At 34.2% G+C, this 16,547-nt stretch overlaps 1 protein-coding gene across 2 annotated transcripts in view; it reads right to left on the reverse strand.

Annotated features, from left to right (window-relative positions):
- Positions 1-292: 292 nt before the first annotated feature.
- The window catches only part of APLF (aprataxin and PNKP like factor), a 61,793-nt gene continuing 45,538 nt past the window's right edge, over positions 293-16,547 (reverse strand). The window contains exons 7-11 of one of the 2 annotated variants that reach the window (XM_036334292.1): positions 14,904-15,256; positions 12,711-12,836; positions 4,993-5,039; positions 1,851-2,051; positions 293-1,515 (exon numbers count right to left, since the gene is read on the reverse strand). In XM_036334292.1, coding sequence (XP_036190185.1) covers positions 1,319-1,515; positions 1,851-2,051; positions 4,993-5,039; positions 12,711-12,836; positions 14,904-15,256 — 924 coding nt within the window. In that variant the 3' untranslated portion in view covers positions 293-1,318. The remainder of the gene's footprint in view (positions 1,516-1,850; positions 2,052-4,992; positions 5,040-12,710; positions 12,837-14,903; positions 15,257-16,547) is intronic. The other variant, XM_036334293.1, reaches the window with a different exon arrangement.

Consider the following 16,547-nt stretch of genomic DNA (forward strand, 5'->3'; position numbering starts at 1 on the left):
CATTCAGTGTCTATGGCTGAGGGTGAACATCAGAGAATGCCAAGGGGCCCCAGGAGAAGGTGAGAAGATTCATTCCTGGTAAAGGGTGAAGATGCGGTACCAGCTGGTTCATCCTGTCTTTCCTTATAATGTTCTCCACCTCCCACTCCCAAACTCACCACCCAACAGGCCTCACAGGGTTATCTTGGAAAGATTTAAAACACAAAGAAAACCATTACAAATCTGTGTTGCTCTTTTAATATATACATTTTTAGGTTCTTATAGAATAGAAAATATTAGTTTAACAAGGACACTTGGTTTAGTGATTTATTATTTCCAATACATATACCCAACTATTATTAAAGATGCTACACTGTATTTCAAAAATTCTAAGTCACTAGAGATGAGATTATTACTGGGCTTAAAGCAGTTTGGGAACAGAGATACAGAGACATAGTTCATGACACTGGAGAACAAATAAAAGGCCAGATAGCTTGCCACCTTCATCTGAGGATGAAAGAACTAAGGTCCTTTGAGAAAATTATGGTCAAAAATCATTTCTATATTCTTAATGTAAAAACAGTACATTGAAAGTTAAAATAATCAGGCAGGATTTTCATTTGAAAAAGAAAGAAACTCAAATTCTTTGAGTTTTTCCACCTTTAAACTCAGACACACAGTAAATTACAGATGTGGGGCACTAAGTAACATTCCCTGCATGGTGAACATTTCTATAGTCTTATGGAGTCTATTTTCAGTATCCATTTGGTACTAATGTCCCCAAGTTTCAAAGAATAAAATAGTTGATGAAATGCAAAACTTGCATCTAGGATACTAGAAAAATGCTAGCTATTATATGATGGCTGTCAAATGTTAAAGCCTGGTTCTGCTTGAAGAGTTACTTCAATAGCAATGAAAAGAGGCATGCTTTTCCAATCATGATGTAATTTGCCGGGTTATACCTGCACAGTATTCTATAAAGACAGAATCTTTGGAAAATAGGAAAAAAGACCAAAGTTTTGTGCAACCTATGGTTTTTTACTTTTTATAACCAGCAGACAAAGCACGTGAAAAATATCAATTACTTGTCTTTAATTCTGTCTACTTTCCACTTCTAGATGCTTTAAATAGAATAAAAAAAGCAAAGCAAAAAAAAAAAAAATTCCATAGACTACACTGAAGGTTGACATTTCAATGTTTCATTGGCAGAGTCAGTAGTCAATAGTAAAGTCATAACTATAGAAAGGAAAACAATTATTGCTTAAGTGCCTCCTTAGTTTCTGAATATTTTTCCATAAAGAAATAGGAAATGTGAGCCATGTATTATTGCATAACCAAGTTACTTTTTTCTTTTCATAAATGTTTTTGCTTCTTTCAAAAGCTCTTCCATATCTTCCTTCTCTTCGTCCTCCTTTCCAGGTTCCCAGTCAGAATCTTCATCCGTGGGCTCATACTCTTCTTCTTCGTCATCTAGAAAGCTGTCATTCAGGTCGTACTCATTGGGTTGCCCTTCGTCGTCATCCACAGTGTTTCGGACTGAAAAACAGAAGTTTGGTACATGAATTGCCACTCAACCTGGGATTAGAGATAGCTAACTGTTAAATGCCCTTCTCCGTCAAGAAAAATTCATTTTACCTAATACATAGCTAATCACTACACACTTCTAGAAAGAGGACTAAAATGACTACTTGCTATTTATTATTTCTAGCTTTTCCTACCATGAGGCTCCTGAGACTAAAATATCCTATGAGATTCATAATAATGGCTCCTTCATAATATCGTAATCATATCCAGGCCACCCTGCCTTCTGGGATGGTACAGTGTATTTCTGTCCCAGTTATTCACTGCCCCTCCCTGTGATATGATTATACTTCTCCATCCCCAATGACACCAGTCTTGGCCAAAACAAGTGGGTGGAAGTGGTGTGTGGCCTTCCAAGGAGAAGCTTGCAGAGCCTTTCTGCGGTTCTGCTATTATGATGTCCCCTGGGCTGTGAGAACAGCGGGTCCCAGGCAGGGGCTGATCCTCCAGCCTGAACGCCGAGCTGGGACAAGGCCATAGCCAACACGCAGCTGGAAGTGAAGAAGAAATACATCTCGTGTTTGTGTAAGGCACTGAAATTTGGGGATTATCACAGCAAACCTAGCATAATCTGACTGATGCATGAGGGCTGTAATCAAATGAGAAGATACAAAGTTTACATACTAAACTTTTGGAAAGTTTAGTTTATAAGTCTATGATATTCTAGAGTTCATTATACAAATAAGATTACTATGGTAACAGCATTTAGAATTTATAGATTTCTAATTAATATTATAATACTAGAATTCTTATCTCCAAATTAATTTCTTCCCTCATCCCACTCTGTTTTATATTCCTTCCATAGTGAGCATCAGAGTTGGTCTAAAGTAAGGCAGTGAAAGACTCTGGGAAGATATGGAGCATTTAAGAAACAAGTAGGCTCAGCCAGTGTGGCTCAATGGTTGAGCATCAACTTATGAACCAATAGTTCACGGTTCAATTCCCGGTCAAGGCATATGCCTGGGTTGCAGACTTAATCCCCAGTTTGGAGCGTGAAGGAGGCCGATCAATAATCATTGATGTTTCTATGTCTCTCTCCTTCACCCTTCCTCTCTGAAATCTATATGTATATAGTAGGACAATTCTATCTGGAAATCTTCTGAATAGCAGAGGACAATCACTGTGGTGAAAAGCAAATGTATGGGTAAGAAATATTAATGTCCATGTTTTTCCATATGCTTTAGTTAATCTCTTCTTATCTTAAAGTTCACACGAAATAGATATTTATATTTTTCTTAATATCACTACTCATTCCAGAGAGGATTTGAGACAGCTTATAATAATAATAGAGGTGATTTAAAAAATACAAATAGAATTTAAAAACATAAAAAGTAAAATATATGTCAATCTCAATTTTAACATAATTATTATAACTTGAGTATCAAGTTTCTTGGTAGCTAACAAGGAGCTACGTTGTAAGCTGCACAATTCTCATTAGCGTAAGAATCACCTCGGTTTCCTAAGGGAAATCTTGCTAACTCAAACACAACTTACCATTTTCTACCTTGATGTCCTTGATTGATCTATTATTCACTGTGTCTGGGATGTCCTAAACCTACTCACCACAAGCCAAGAAACAAAGATGACTGAAATCCTCCCACCTTAAAGACCACATTAACTTAAAATTCGCACCTCTAGTGTACCCTGATAACCCCAGGTTTTGGAGCATCTCACCACAAACAAGTCAACTCAGTGCTGGTTTTCCTGTCTCTCTGTAACTTTGCCCACTTGTTAGACATATAATAAATAAATGAATGAACGTGTGAGTAAATGAACATTACATAAATGAGATTAAGATCTTGGGTAATGTTAAACTTTAAAGATTGGGAAATAAGAAAACAAGTATGTTATAATTCTGTCAGATAGCACTAAATTAAAAAATATGAGACCTTAATACTTAAATTAATATTTGAAATACTCCAGATACCTTAATTTGTAGGTTTTGGAGTAGGAAGAGATATTCTAATTATGTTGCCACAGAGCCTTTGAAAGTACATTAAAAACATAAGACTGAATGTTGCTTAATAATATCTGTACTTTTTTAAAAAAAAGTCTTTCTAATGAAATAAAAATATTTTTACTTCAAAGAGATTTTGCAAAGAAAATTCAAATATTTTTAATGATGCCATATGATACATATTGATTGTATTTATGAAAATGGTTCCTATTTCTGTGAAGATACACAGATGTGTCAAATACTTTTTTCATAGGAAAATGCTAAACTTTGTCAATAAAATATAATTTTAATCAAGATTATTACATTATTGCTGGAAGGAAAGTTAACAACCATAAATGCTACATCGTTAGATACAGCCTCAGTAAAAACGGTATAACATATAATCTCCACACATATTGCCTCAGATAAAGTGAGTATACTGGTTCTGGAGTAGTAAAACACTAAAGTACGTTTCAGCCAGAAACATCAAATGGAATCCCCAATGGTGAAATTAATCATTTTTATCACTTGGTTACAAGTTGGTTGTGTTTATACACATACAAATACACGTAGGCATAGTCTGGAAGTATGCATTTTATTCTCTCGCTCTGTGGGCAGAAATATTGTGCGTTTAACTGGCCTCTGCCAATGATACAAATAAGCCAGAATTTGTTATATTACAGTTCAGAAGGAGGGGAAACAGAAGGTCAAACAGACTGATGTAAATAGGACTGACGGACATTAATAGTTGTCTAGTGTCTATTCCTCTTTCTTCTCCTTCTCCCCAAATTTTAGTTTATATTGGGGATCCCTGTGGTTCTGAAGGAGGTGACTCTACCCTGGTTCCAGGGCTGGTACACATTAATCAGTGGCACAGTGAATGGTTCAAGAGAATGAATGTGATCTAAGCTAGTAAAAAACAAGTGAATTTTATGATTTTTTTCTTAGAATGGTGAGAGTCAAAGTTGTTCTCTCTCTCTCTCTCTCTCTCCCTCTCTCTCTCTCTCTCTCTCTCTCTCTTTCTCTCTCTCTCTCTCTCTCTCTCTCTCTCTCTCTCTCTCTCTCTCAGGATAATACTGACCTCTCTAAAGACAGAATGTTGGAAGGAAATTGGGCCACTGGTGACATTATTAACAATATTAATGAGCCAAAGCATAAACTATGTCTATCTAGTCCTATACTTGAACTTTTCTATTATAGAAGTGAGCAAGTTCTCTGTACTGTTTAGACCAAAATGAAATTTTGTTTTCAGGTACTTACAAAGAAAAAAATCCTAACAGATGCAAGGACAAATATATATTGTTATACAATAATTGTAGGAAATATTTGCTGTATCCTTACATTTTTATTTAATAAAAATCATTAAAATTAGCAATTTGACAAATTCACAGGAGAGATTTTGGGGAAAATTCATAATCACTGGAAACTGTATATAGGTTTAATAAGAGATTCATTTAAAGGTTTCATTTTGAGTTTCCTGAAGAAAAATTACTTACTTGGAAGTGTACTATGTCTATATTCTATCTTGTGCTGAGGATTCTTCCTGAAGAAAAAGAAAGAAAAGAAATCAGAATAAGATCTAGTTTTCCAGTCACTAAAAATTAATGACTATTTTAATTAAACTAGAACAGTCACTAACTCACACAGACAATTAGACCCCAATAAGCCTCTCTTAGAAAAGCATTTGCTTTTCCTTGTTAACTACACTCGCCATACTGTACACAGCAGTTGCTTTTTGATTTCAACATTTACTGATGCCAGGCATATTTCTAGATGAAAAGATAGAGTGGTGAACCAAAGTTCTTTCCTCATGACTTATACTCTAGAGAAGGACAGCATGAGACAAACAAAATATATCATATTCCTAAAATAAATATATTTTATTTTTAAAATGTCAATGTCATACGTTACATATATAAAAATATAATGTAAAATAGTATATAAAATATATAACACAATATAAAGTGTGTGTGTGTGTGTGTGTGTGTGTGTGTGTTATGTAATGTCTAAAAGATACTTTTAAGGTTCTTCTGAATCCAAAGAAAAATCTGACAGTCATAGTAAGCAGACTCCACTGCAATCAGGTTCCTGGCTACTGACTGCTGAGCATCATAAGACACTTAGCTCTAGTCCATCCATCACTCAGGTCAAGAAGGAACACAGAGTTCTTCCCAGATGCTTCAGAGAGAGATGCCACTGTGTCTCGGACCTATTCTCATCTGGCTTGTTCAACCTGAGCATTATGTTGTGCAAGGGGCTCTGGTTTCGGGATCAGAAGACCTAAGTCTGAATTCACCAACACTGTTTACAGGTTATGCGATTCAGGGTAGTTCCTATGAACCAAGTCTCCACTTCCTCCTCTGTAGGCAGGGATGATAGTGCCTACTTCACACAAGGTTGTTCCAAGGGTTAAATGAAGTAATGTGTATAAACATTTGTAGGCTATTAAGCATTTTACAACCATCAGCTATTTTTATAGAACAGAAATCAATTTTACTTTAAGATGGGCAACAATATCTGAAAACTGTGCCAGCAAAAGGAACTGCTAAGTAATACTAAATGGTTAAATTTTGTCTTCAGTAATACATACACTTATTATGGTTGAATATGTCTTCAATCACACTTCACACACTTATAGAATATCTTCTAACATTTGCCTATGTATATTCAATTCTCAAAAACCAGTTATTTCATAATAAGGCGGAATGTCTTTTTCATATAATCCTGAGTTAATGCTAAGTGGCAATTCTGTAATGTTCTTTGGAGGCATTTGTAATAACTTTCCAGGACAATGTTAAATTCCATCCAGGACTTTTTCCTAATAATGAATGGAAATAGCGTTCATTCATAAAATATTTATATCAACCTTTTTCACAGATGGCATTTTCTATAACTCAGCAGGCCTCAAAATCCTTTCTGTTTTTTGTTTTGTTTTTTGTTTTGTTTTTTGGGGTGTGTGTGTTTATGTGTGTGTTTGCATTGTTATTAATTATTAATAGTAATCTTTAGGTTCTAAACACAGATCCATACACTCATAACCACACCAGGTTTTTGTGAGCTGTTACATTTTAAAATATACATTTTCTAAAACATTTCTGATTTTAATGATTGAGGTATATAAATAACAATATACATCTGAAGGAAGAACACTTCAGGAAAAGGTAATTTTTAAAATGTCTTTAAATTTGCTTTAAGGCCAAGGTAGAAACAAGCTAGAGCAGGTGGCAAAACACAGAAAGGTCTGTATAGCTCAAGGGGAATGAGTGAGAAGGAAAATAGCAGGAAATCAAGTCAGAGAACTTGTGAGACATGGTAAAGAGTTTTGTAGGAAGCTACCGGAAGGTGTTGAGTAAGAAAACAACATTATACGACTTGTTTTTAGAGAATTCCTCTGGTTGCTATGTGGAAAACAAGCTACAGAAAGGCAAGGGAAGGAAGAGGATATACTCCAGGAAAGAGGTTTTGACTAAGATGATAGAGACAGAGGAAGTATGAAGTGGTTAGGGTTTTAAAGGTTGAAATGGCAAGAACTGCCGATGGACTGGAAGATTGGTGTGAAGAACAGAAAAGAAGCAAGGGTGCTTCTTGGTTTGGGGCCTAAATACTCTGTGAAGGTGAAGTCATTGACAAAGGTGGAGAACACTTGAGAACGCACTGCTTTCCTGATGGAAATCAAGAGTTCTGTTTCAGATGTGGTAAGTGTGAACTACTATTTACAACCAAGTGGGGGCATTCAAACATGAGCCTGGCGCCATTAAGTTAAATTAGCTCACCCAGGGAATAAGGATAGAATAGAGAATGGATGAGATCAGAGAACTGAGTCCTCTGGCTCTGCAATAATCACAGGGAGGAAAAAGGAAGAGGAGACAGCAAAGAAAGCTGGGAATATAACTGATCTGACTGTATGAATATGAATAAATTGCTCTCTGCTCTCCATTTCTACACCATTGAGTGGAGAACCCTAAGCATAAATGATCCAACCTCTGTTTTCCATGTTTTCATGAGGAACTGAGGCTCAGAAAGATCCAAGTTATGCTATAGAATTGGCATAACCATAACTAGAATTTTGTCTGCTGATTTTAAAACTCGTATCTCTCCATCATAAAAAGCTACCTAAAGATTAAGTAGTCAACAATAATGAGAACAGAATAGTAATTTTTATTTTTGCTTACTTCCAAACACTTGGTAATTTAATATCAAAACTTAACACTCAAAAATTTAAATGAACCTTAAGTACTGTTTTACATCAGTGTCTAAAATGGTGACTAGCACATTAGGTGTTCAATATTTGCTCAATGAATAAATGATCATACTATCTTTTTGTTTTCATCCCAAAATAATTTACCTTAAATTTTTGAAATTCAACATTTATTTTAAAACCTAATGCAAAAACATGAATTCTACGTTATCAAATATCTAAGTCTCAAAATTTAGGAGAAAAAATAATTAATAAATATGGTCTTTGTTAAATAATGAAAGAATAAACCAGCATAAAATAATAGAAAGTAGTCAATTTGGTAACTGAAAGTAATTATAATTTACTACCTATGCCAAAAGAAATCTGCAAATTCTTATATATTTGCAATTAATACTAAATATAAAAAGAAAAACAAATTTATTATTAAAATGAACACATAGTCAAAAAAGAGAAGAAAAAAACCACAGAAGCCATATTTTGTCAAGGCTATATAAAGATAATTGATGGTGTTACTGCTATAAAAGAATTTTTAAAAATTACAGTCAAGTATTATGTAAAACTGGATAGCAAGTGAGCAACATTTAGTATAAAATACCTTCTTCTAAGACCATACTCTTATACATGATTAAAGAACTATAAGCGTGGCAAATGATGATAGGTTACTTTCTCTAACTGCAGATCCTATAAAAATTCATTAAAAGATACTATCAACTTTGATTCTGCTCAACTACAAATAAAATGATTGATAGTCTCACAACTACCAGGCAACTATAACTAGTGTTTCTGTAATAAAACCTATTCATTTTGCCTTAAATTATATAATATAGATTTATACTAAATACAGGTTCCTATTTTTTAGTAAGTGGCTTCTAAAAGTCAGCATCTTATAGTTTGAAATGTACACCTGCATACATTATCAGTTAAGATAATATTGCAATAACTTAAAACATTTTGGGAAAATAAAACATTTTATGTCATAGTTATAAATCTGAATCAGCAAAAACAAGAATAAATTTACTTATTATTAAATATACATTTAAATGATTTATTGCTTATGGCAAAACACTGTTCTTTCACACTGTACAGATCAAGTTGCAGATTCATTACAATGAGACCACTTATAGTTGATGACTGATACACTTCCTTACCTCATCCCTTTTAAAAGGTATAATGAAATAAAAAATAAAAAAGCAGGGTGCTGGCTTCTGAGAAACATGAAGGCACCAACATCTTCATATGTATTACACCTGCCTAAGGTTTTGTAAATTAAAGGCAATGTATATGAGTTTGGCTTTACATTTTTACATTAAACTGGTTGAAAATTTATTACAATTATTTTAGTGTATGTGCATTCTAAGTTTAGTGCTTAATTTAACAGCAAGAACAGGAGTAATAAAGCACTGCATAAAACCTATTGCACACCAGAGGAAGTGAATGACTCAGAGGCAGGTGCAGCGATCAGTAGGATATGCTGGGCATTAAGTATCTAATATTCTAATTCAGACAAATACCTCAAGAAAATCAAATGCATTAAACTGAGCTAGTCTTCTGACAAACTGCAGTGTACAATGCAAAATAACAAATTAGTTAAATGGGCAAGATATTTAAAATGACAACATCAACTGGTTCATTTTAATTATCTTTTTTTCAAGTTGATTTTTTATTTGATTTGAAAAATAATAACATCAGAGAAATTGGAACAATGCCTGTAGTCCAGAAAAAAATAAATTTAATAATATCCTTTTCTATACTTCCTATAGTATATGGCCAGAGAAAAAGCACATCTATATATATAAAAGCCTAAGTGACCATTACGACCAAACAATCAGAACAACCAGAACGACCGACTACCAGCCAGTAGCTATGAAGTGCACTGAGCCAGACCTTGCTGCTAGGGCCCTGACAGCCCTGAATCTGGTTCACCCACACCCGCAGCCCTGAATCTGGTTCACCCACACCCCGCACCTCACGGAATTGGCCATGCCTTAGCTTACTGCTGGGGCCAACCTCCTGTGGTCCCTCCCCTTGACCACCCCCCCCCCCCATCGTTCCCTATCACCAGCCAGGCCAAGGGATCCCACTTGTGCACAAATTCGTGCACCGGGTCTCTAGTTAATTATAAAAGAGCAACAATATATACTTTTGACATAAACTATGAATGCAAGAGTCAGTAGATTGACATCTTTTAAGAGATGAAAGGAAACAAAATTTGCCAAGCTAAAATTCTACATTGAGTAAAAACATCCTTAAAAACAAAAAAACCCAAAAAACTAAATAAGGCCATTTTCATACACACAAAAACTTAAAGAATTCTTTTCCAGCATATTTTTCACAACCTGAAATACTAAAAGAAGTTAAGACTAAAAGAAAATGATACCAAATAAAAAGATAAAACTTCAGGAAAAAATGAAGGGCACACAAAGTAATAAATATGCCAGTAAATATAAAAGAGTAATGATGCTTAACATTCAAGAAATTAATAACAATACCTTAGAAGTTAACATGAATAGTGGTAAAAATGTATGATGACATATAAAAAAAAGGTGAAAGAGGAAAAGGAATTAAACTGATGTAAGATTATTGCATTGTTTGGGAAATGGTAAAATTAGCAACTCTAAGGTAGGAAGTCAATGATGACTACTACATAGAATGTTACATGAAAAAATATATGTAACTAAAGAGTAAGTGGAGGGGGAAATGAAATGAAAAGCACTTGGCTAAATCCAAAATAAATCAGGAAAAGAAGGCTAAAGGAACAAAGAATTTGTGGGAGAAATAGAAGACAAATAGTAAAAGACAAAATTAAACTCAAATATATCAGTAATTGTATTAAATATAACTGGACTAAGCATTACATTTAAAAGGTAGAGACTATCAGACTGGATAAAAAATAAGACCATGAAACCAATTATACACTATTTGTAAGAGACATGCTTTAAATATAAGGACAGAGGTTGAAAGTAAAAGGATAAAAAATATCTCACAAACACTAACATAAGCTTGAGCAGCTCTATCATATCATGCAAAGTAAGAGTTCTACTTCTGGTAATGACAGAAGAAACCTATTAAAAATAATAATCTTAAGGCAATAGATAATACCAAAAGCAGGCAGAAACCAGAGGGGTGTCACATGGAAAAAGGGAACATCTGAGTGAGTTTCCCATTTCTATGGCTTTTCTATTAAAGACAGACCACAGTTCATGAAGAAAAACTGACAGAATTAAGGGAATAAATATTACTATCTCATTTCTAATATCCGAAAGAAAAAATTTAATATATCACTTATAAGTATGTATGATATTTGCTATAAGCTTTTTGTAGATATTCTTTATAATATTAAAAATGTTTCCTTCTATTCCTACTTTGAAATATTATCATAAGTAAATTTTGTCAGCTTTTATAATTATTAAAATTATATAATTTTCTACTTATTCTGATATGTGGAAAATTAACATTATTTTTTAATATTAAAACATGCATTCCTTGACCAAACCCAATTTGGTCATGTTATAGTTTCCTTTTTTTTTTTTTAATTACTTGATTCACTTAACCAACCTTTTTTTGTTCTTTCAGGAATATTTGCATCTAAATTCTAAAGTCATTTTTCCTGTAATTTTTCATTTTGTATTTTTCTTGCTAGGTTTTAGTATTAAGATTATTTTGGTCTTGCCCGGCTGGCATGGCTCAGTGGTTGAGCATCAATCTATGAACTAGGAGGTCACAGTTCGATTCCCAGTCAGAGTACATGCCTGGGTTGTGGGCTCGATCCCCAGTGTGGGGCATGCAGGAGGCAGCCAATTAATGATTCTCTCTCATCACTGATGTTTCTATCTCTCTGTTCCTCTCCCTTCCTCTCCGAAATCAATAAAAATATTTTTTAAAGATTATATTGGCCTCATAAAATGAGTTGGAGAATATAACCTTTTTTACTTTTTTTTGAATACTCTGTATAAACATTGAGTGTTTCTTCTTTAAATGTTTGGTAGAATTAACACCAAACAGCCTTTCCTTCGTGGAAGGCTTTTAATTATGTATTCAATTTCTCTAATATTATGGATTATTCCATTTTTTCTTGAATATGTTTCTAAAAGACATATTTTCTAGGAATTCGTTCACTTCTCCTAAATTTTCAAGTTTATTGACACAGCTGATGAAAATATCTAATGACATTCTGTTGGAATGGAACACTTATTTTTCAAATGATAAGGCTTTTTCCTTTCTAGCTTCAGAAGCTTATTCTGCCTTCTTAATAAAAACCACAATTACAAAACTGGCAACAACTTCAAAAAGTCCACTAGGTTTAGTAACCTGTATTCCAAAATTATCAGAAAAATGGGTGTCTGGAATTAACACCCATTCTGGAATTCTCTAAGACTAAGAATGAATTTTGAGGGAATTTCTTCCTATAAGGGAATCGTTACTTCTCTCTTTGGTAGTGTGATCTATTTACACTTCATTCATTAAGCAAGGCTGCAGGTACAAGGATAAAAGAGTCCTTGCTGTCAAGAAAGCGCCTGTCTGGAGGAGGAGGCATTCTGGTAAAGAAACAAATGATCTCTTGAAATAAATTCTACTCTGCATGGTACACACGGGCACACGATGCTACAGGAGAGAGAGGTAGCTTTCCTTTCCTTACAGGATCCAGTTTCATGTGTTGGCAGGAATGGTGGAGCTGAGGGAGGCAGAGATAACATCCTGAATTGATTTGTGTCACACTAAGGAGCCTGGATAAGAGTGTACGATGGGATAGCATCGATCCCTTTTAAATTATATGATTTGCATTTTAGAAAGTTATGAGAAAAATTTCAGATATTTATAAGGTTAACAACTTCAACACTTTAGAATTATCTAAAGGAAATATTGTAATCCTACTTATTAGCAGAATGAAAACCTTTTCTATGGGAGTTTAAAAACTAAATGTTAAAGGCTTGAGATGAGAAACTGCAGGCATAAATGAATAAATAACAGAAATTAAGGAGAAAAGGAAGCACAACCAAACCTTGTAGGTTTCCATACCTATAACAAGATTCTCCATAAGGACATTCAGGCCGGTCATCAGTTAGATCTTGACACATGACTTTTACACCTCCATAATCATTATCACCAGGGTGACTGAAATGTTGGAAATGGACAGGATTCTTCCTATAAGGGTTGCAAATATACAGTGAGAAAAAATAACTAATAGAATATGTGAAATTTCTAGATATACTAAAAAATAATTAATAGGATATGGCAGGAAGCGAAGCAACACACATCTGATTATTCCAGAATGTGAACTAATATGCTACATTGTTAAAAACAAAACTCATCATGTATTCAACACAGAACTCTCCATGGTAACAAAATTAATTTCTAGTGAAATATGGTAAGCCATGTATGTCAATGGACATTACTTTACAGATAAAAGTATAAGTGTTTGAGGACTTTTAATGAGCACACTTAGGCACTCTTTGCTAAGGTAAAAGACAGACCATTACCAACATTCTAGAAGTCTCCACAGGTCTCCTTCCAATCATTAAACCTATTTTCCTACCCAAAAGTAGACACTATCCAATCATAGAAAATAGTGTATCTCAAATTTTTTGGTTGCAAGAAAAATTTACTAAAACTCCAGAGAGCTTTTGTTCATGTGGTTATTTAACCTGTTAGAAATAAGAAAATAAGAAACGTAAAAGGTATATTTAAAAATAATTAACCTTTTATATATTACTAGAGGCCCGATACACAAAATTCATGCAAGAGTAGGCCTTCCTTCCCCCAGCTGCTGGCACTGGCGTCCCTCTGGCACCTAGGACCTGGGCTTCCCTCATAGCTCTGGCTTCGTCTGGAAGGTCGTCCAGTCTAATTATCATATCATGCTTTTATTATTATAGATAATAAATAACATGTAAATAACTATATCTTCCCCCCAAAATTCATGGAAACACTGTGTCAAACTTTGAAAATGCATTTAATGTCTGGCTGAATCTTAATAGAGGGCATCTAGATTCTCAGATCTGCTTCTGCATTCAATCATTAACAGTAATGCCGATCATGTAGCCTCTGGAAAACTGCTGTATGTATACCTGTGAGTGAGAGAATTAGAGTGAAAAAGGCAAACCCACAAAATCTTGGTTTCATTATGAAAATGGTTTTATCCTTACAGATTTTCTAAAAGCTTCCTGGGTACCAGAACTTCTCAGGAGAATCTTAACCATACTTTGGGAAGTGATGTTATAAAACAACACATTAGTTTTCTCTGTTCTTGACTTTAAATTGAAGTATATAGCATATACTTTTTTGAGAATGACTTTATGTTTACATGATTACTCTATATTATTGCATGTAGCAGTAGTATATTTTCATTACTGTGTAACATTCCATTGTATGAAGTTGCTACAGTTTATTTGTCCATTCTACTATTCATAGACCCTTGGGTTCATTCAAGTTATTGGCTTTTATACATAATACTGCCATTAACATTATATTTTTGGTGTACATGTTTATGCATTTTCTACATATGCAGAAAAATAAAGATTCTACAAAAACCATTTAGAAGTAATACACTAATTCAGCAAAGCTACAGGATAAAAAATAAAAATAAGTTCTGTTTCTATCTATACTAATAAAAGGGAAATATGCTAGTTAGACTGGACATCTTCCGGACAAAGCCACAGTAGCAGGGGACGAGGCAGAGGTGGTTGAAATTAGAAAATATAGTGCAATGTAATCAAATGAGGTAAGTATAGAAGTAACCAAATAATCCAGGAAATATACATTCAGTTGTTTCAGAAGACATCATGGTGATTCAAAAGCACCATTAAAAAATATAGAGGAAAATGCACAAGTATAATAAGATGCCTAAACACAACCTAAAATTATCTCAATAGTTATAATGTATATAACTATTTATGAAGCTATCTTTCTAATATCTCAATAAGACACTAAATATCTGGGTCTGAGTGATTCAATTTTCAAGTCTGGAATCCCCAGTTCAAATCCTTGCATTAACCAGCATGACTACATATGAAATATCTAATTATTAAAACCTTCTAGCAGGATTTGCAAGAATATACACTGAGACAGTACAAACCAAGTAGATACATAAAAAAGCTCCTAATCTTTAGGCCCATGTGTTTTATTAGGCTTTTAATACATGATAACATATATTTACATGGCTACATGCCATTGAAATAATGGCATTATATGCTACCTATACTTTCATTTTACCTGTAGCAGTTTGCCCCATACATGCAGGATGTTCTCTTGACCTTGTTTTCTTCAGAACCTTGTAGAACTGGATCGGCTGCTTTTGCATGCAGAGTTGCAGGGTTGGAGGGATCAGAGCTAGGCCCAGGACAAGATCCTTGAGACTCCCCATGGGAAGACTTGCCTTGGGCACTCGAACAACTCTCAGAACAGCTCACTGTCTCTTCTTTATTTCGTGTTCCTTTAGTGATGATTTCATCTTCAGAAACCTTACCAAGTCCCTCTGTTGGGATTTCATTTCTCAGTGCATTAGTCTTCTTATTACTCACATCCATGTTACTTAATGTGACTGCAGAAACTGTTTGTGGCATTTCCTATCAAACAAATCAGAAAAAATGTAAAAGGGATATGTAAACTAAGCATAAAAGCATGGCACTACAAGATTCATGCAATAGGTATATTTTTACATTTTCAATATTTACTTCATTCAGAATTATTAAAAATACCACTTTCTATGTCTCTAGTTAATAACTTTAAAACACATAGTTATTAGAAAAGAATTCAGTTGGATCAAACCATTCCAATCATGTCAAACATTCCATAAAAGATAACCAGAAAAATAGAAATGAAACATAAGCAAAAACATTTGCTTTCATTTGAATATAATCTTTCTCAAAAAGCCTACTAATCTCTTAAATTTTCTATTTAACAATGTGTTTCACTCTTAACATGCATAGTCCTTATAATTAATTTCTTATAAGTTACTGCAATACTTCATTTCACCCATCTAAATATCATGATTTTTTCCCTATAACTGAATGATAAAATTGCTCCTCCCTCACAGATAAATTTACATGAAGCTAAGTTATGGCCAACTCAGAAAATAAACATGATTCCTCTGACATGATCTGAATAAAGGTTTCAGTTTAACCAATTAGAGGGGCTGTGAACCAGGTAAGTATTCTCATTAGCATATAGGACCTTTTTCATTTGTACTTACCGCCAGCACAAAGAGTAAACCAGGCCCTATGCTATTAAAGATGACCACTTACTAATACTTCCTTTGGAGTGAAAACACTGCTCAGATACACCCCAGTCCTCCTGGGAACCATTTCTAGGAAGTGATGACAACATACTAGATACATATAAATGTTCACCCCCATGTATAACTGAGGACTCATGTATACTGGCTGCATCTGGGAAAAGCTGATTTTGATATTACTTAATGCCTAACAGTTCCAATTTCTTGAGAAGATATTATTAACATGGCTTCTTTTGGACTAATTACTTGTATTTAAATACTTTCCTTTTTTAAAAAAAACACAGTATGTAATTTTAAAATATTATCCAAACTGACTTAACAATTTATAAATGGAACCTAAGTCTTATAATGTTTCTTGTAATAAATAACTATTGGAAAAGCAATCATTGGCTACCTCTTGGAGCTAACCTTCCGCAGGTGACGTTTATACCATTCTTCTAAAACATAAACTCTTTTCTCCTAAGCTGCTCAACCACACCCCATTCTCATCGCCCTCTGCTGCAGGACCAACCAACACATGTCAGAGACTAGAACGCTGGGGTGGGACTGGGACAACCCTGGCCCACCTCCCCACTGGGCAGTCTCCCACCAGGTTAACTCTCACAGGTTGTTTTTCTGCCTGT

The sequence above is a fragment of the Myotis myotis genome, unplaced genomic scaffold (assembly GCF_014108235.1).
Source record: "Myotis myotis isolate mMyoMyo1 unplaced genomic scaffold, mMyoMyo1.p scaffold_m19_p_14, whole genome shotgun sequence".
Lineage (NCBI taxonomy): Eukaryota > Metazoa > Chordata > Mammalia > Chiroptera > Vespertilionidae > Myotis > Myotis myotis.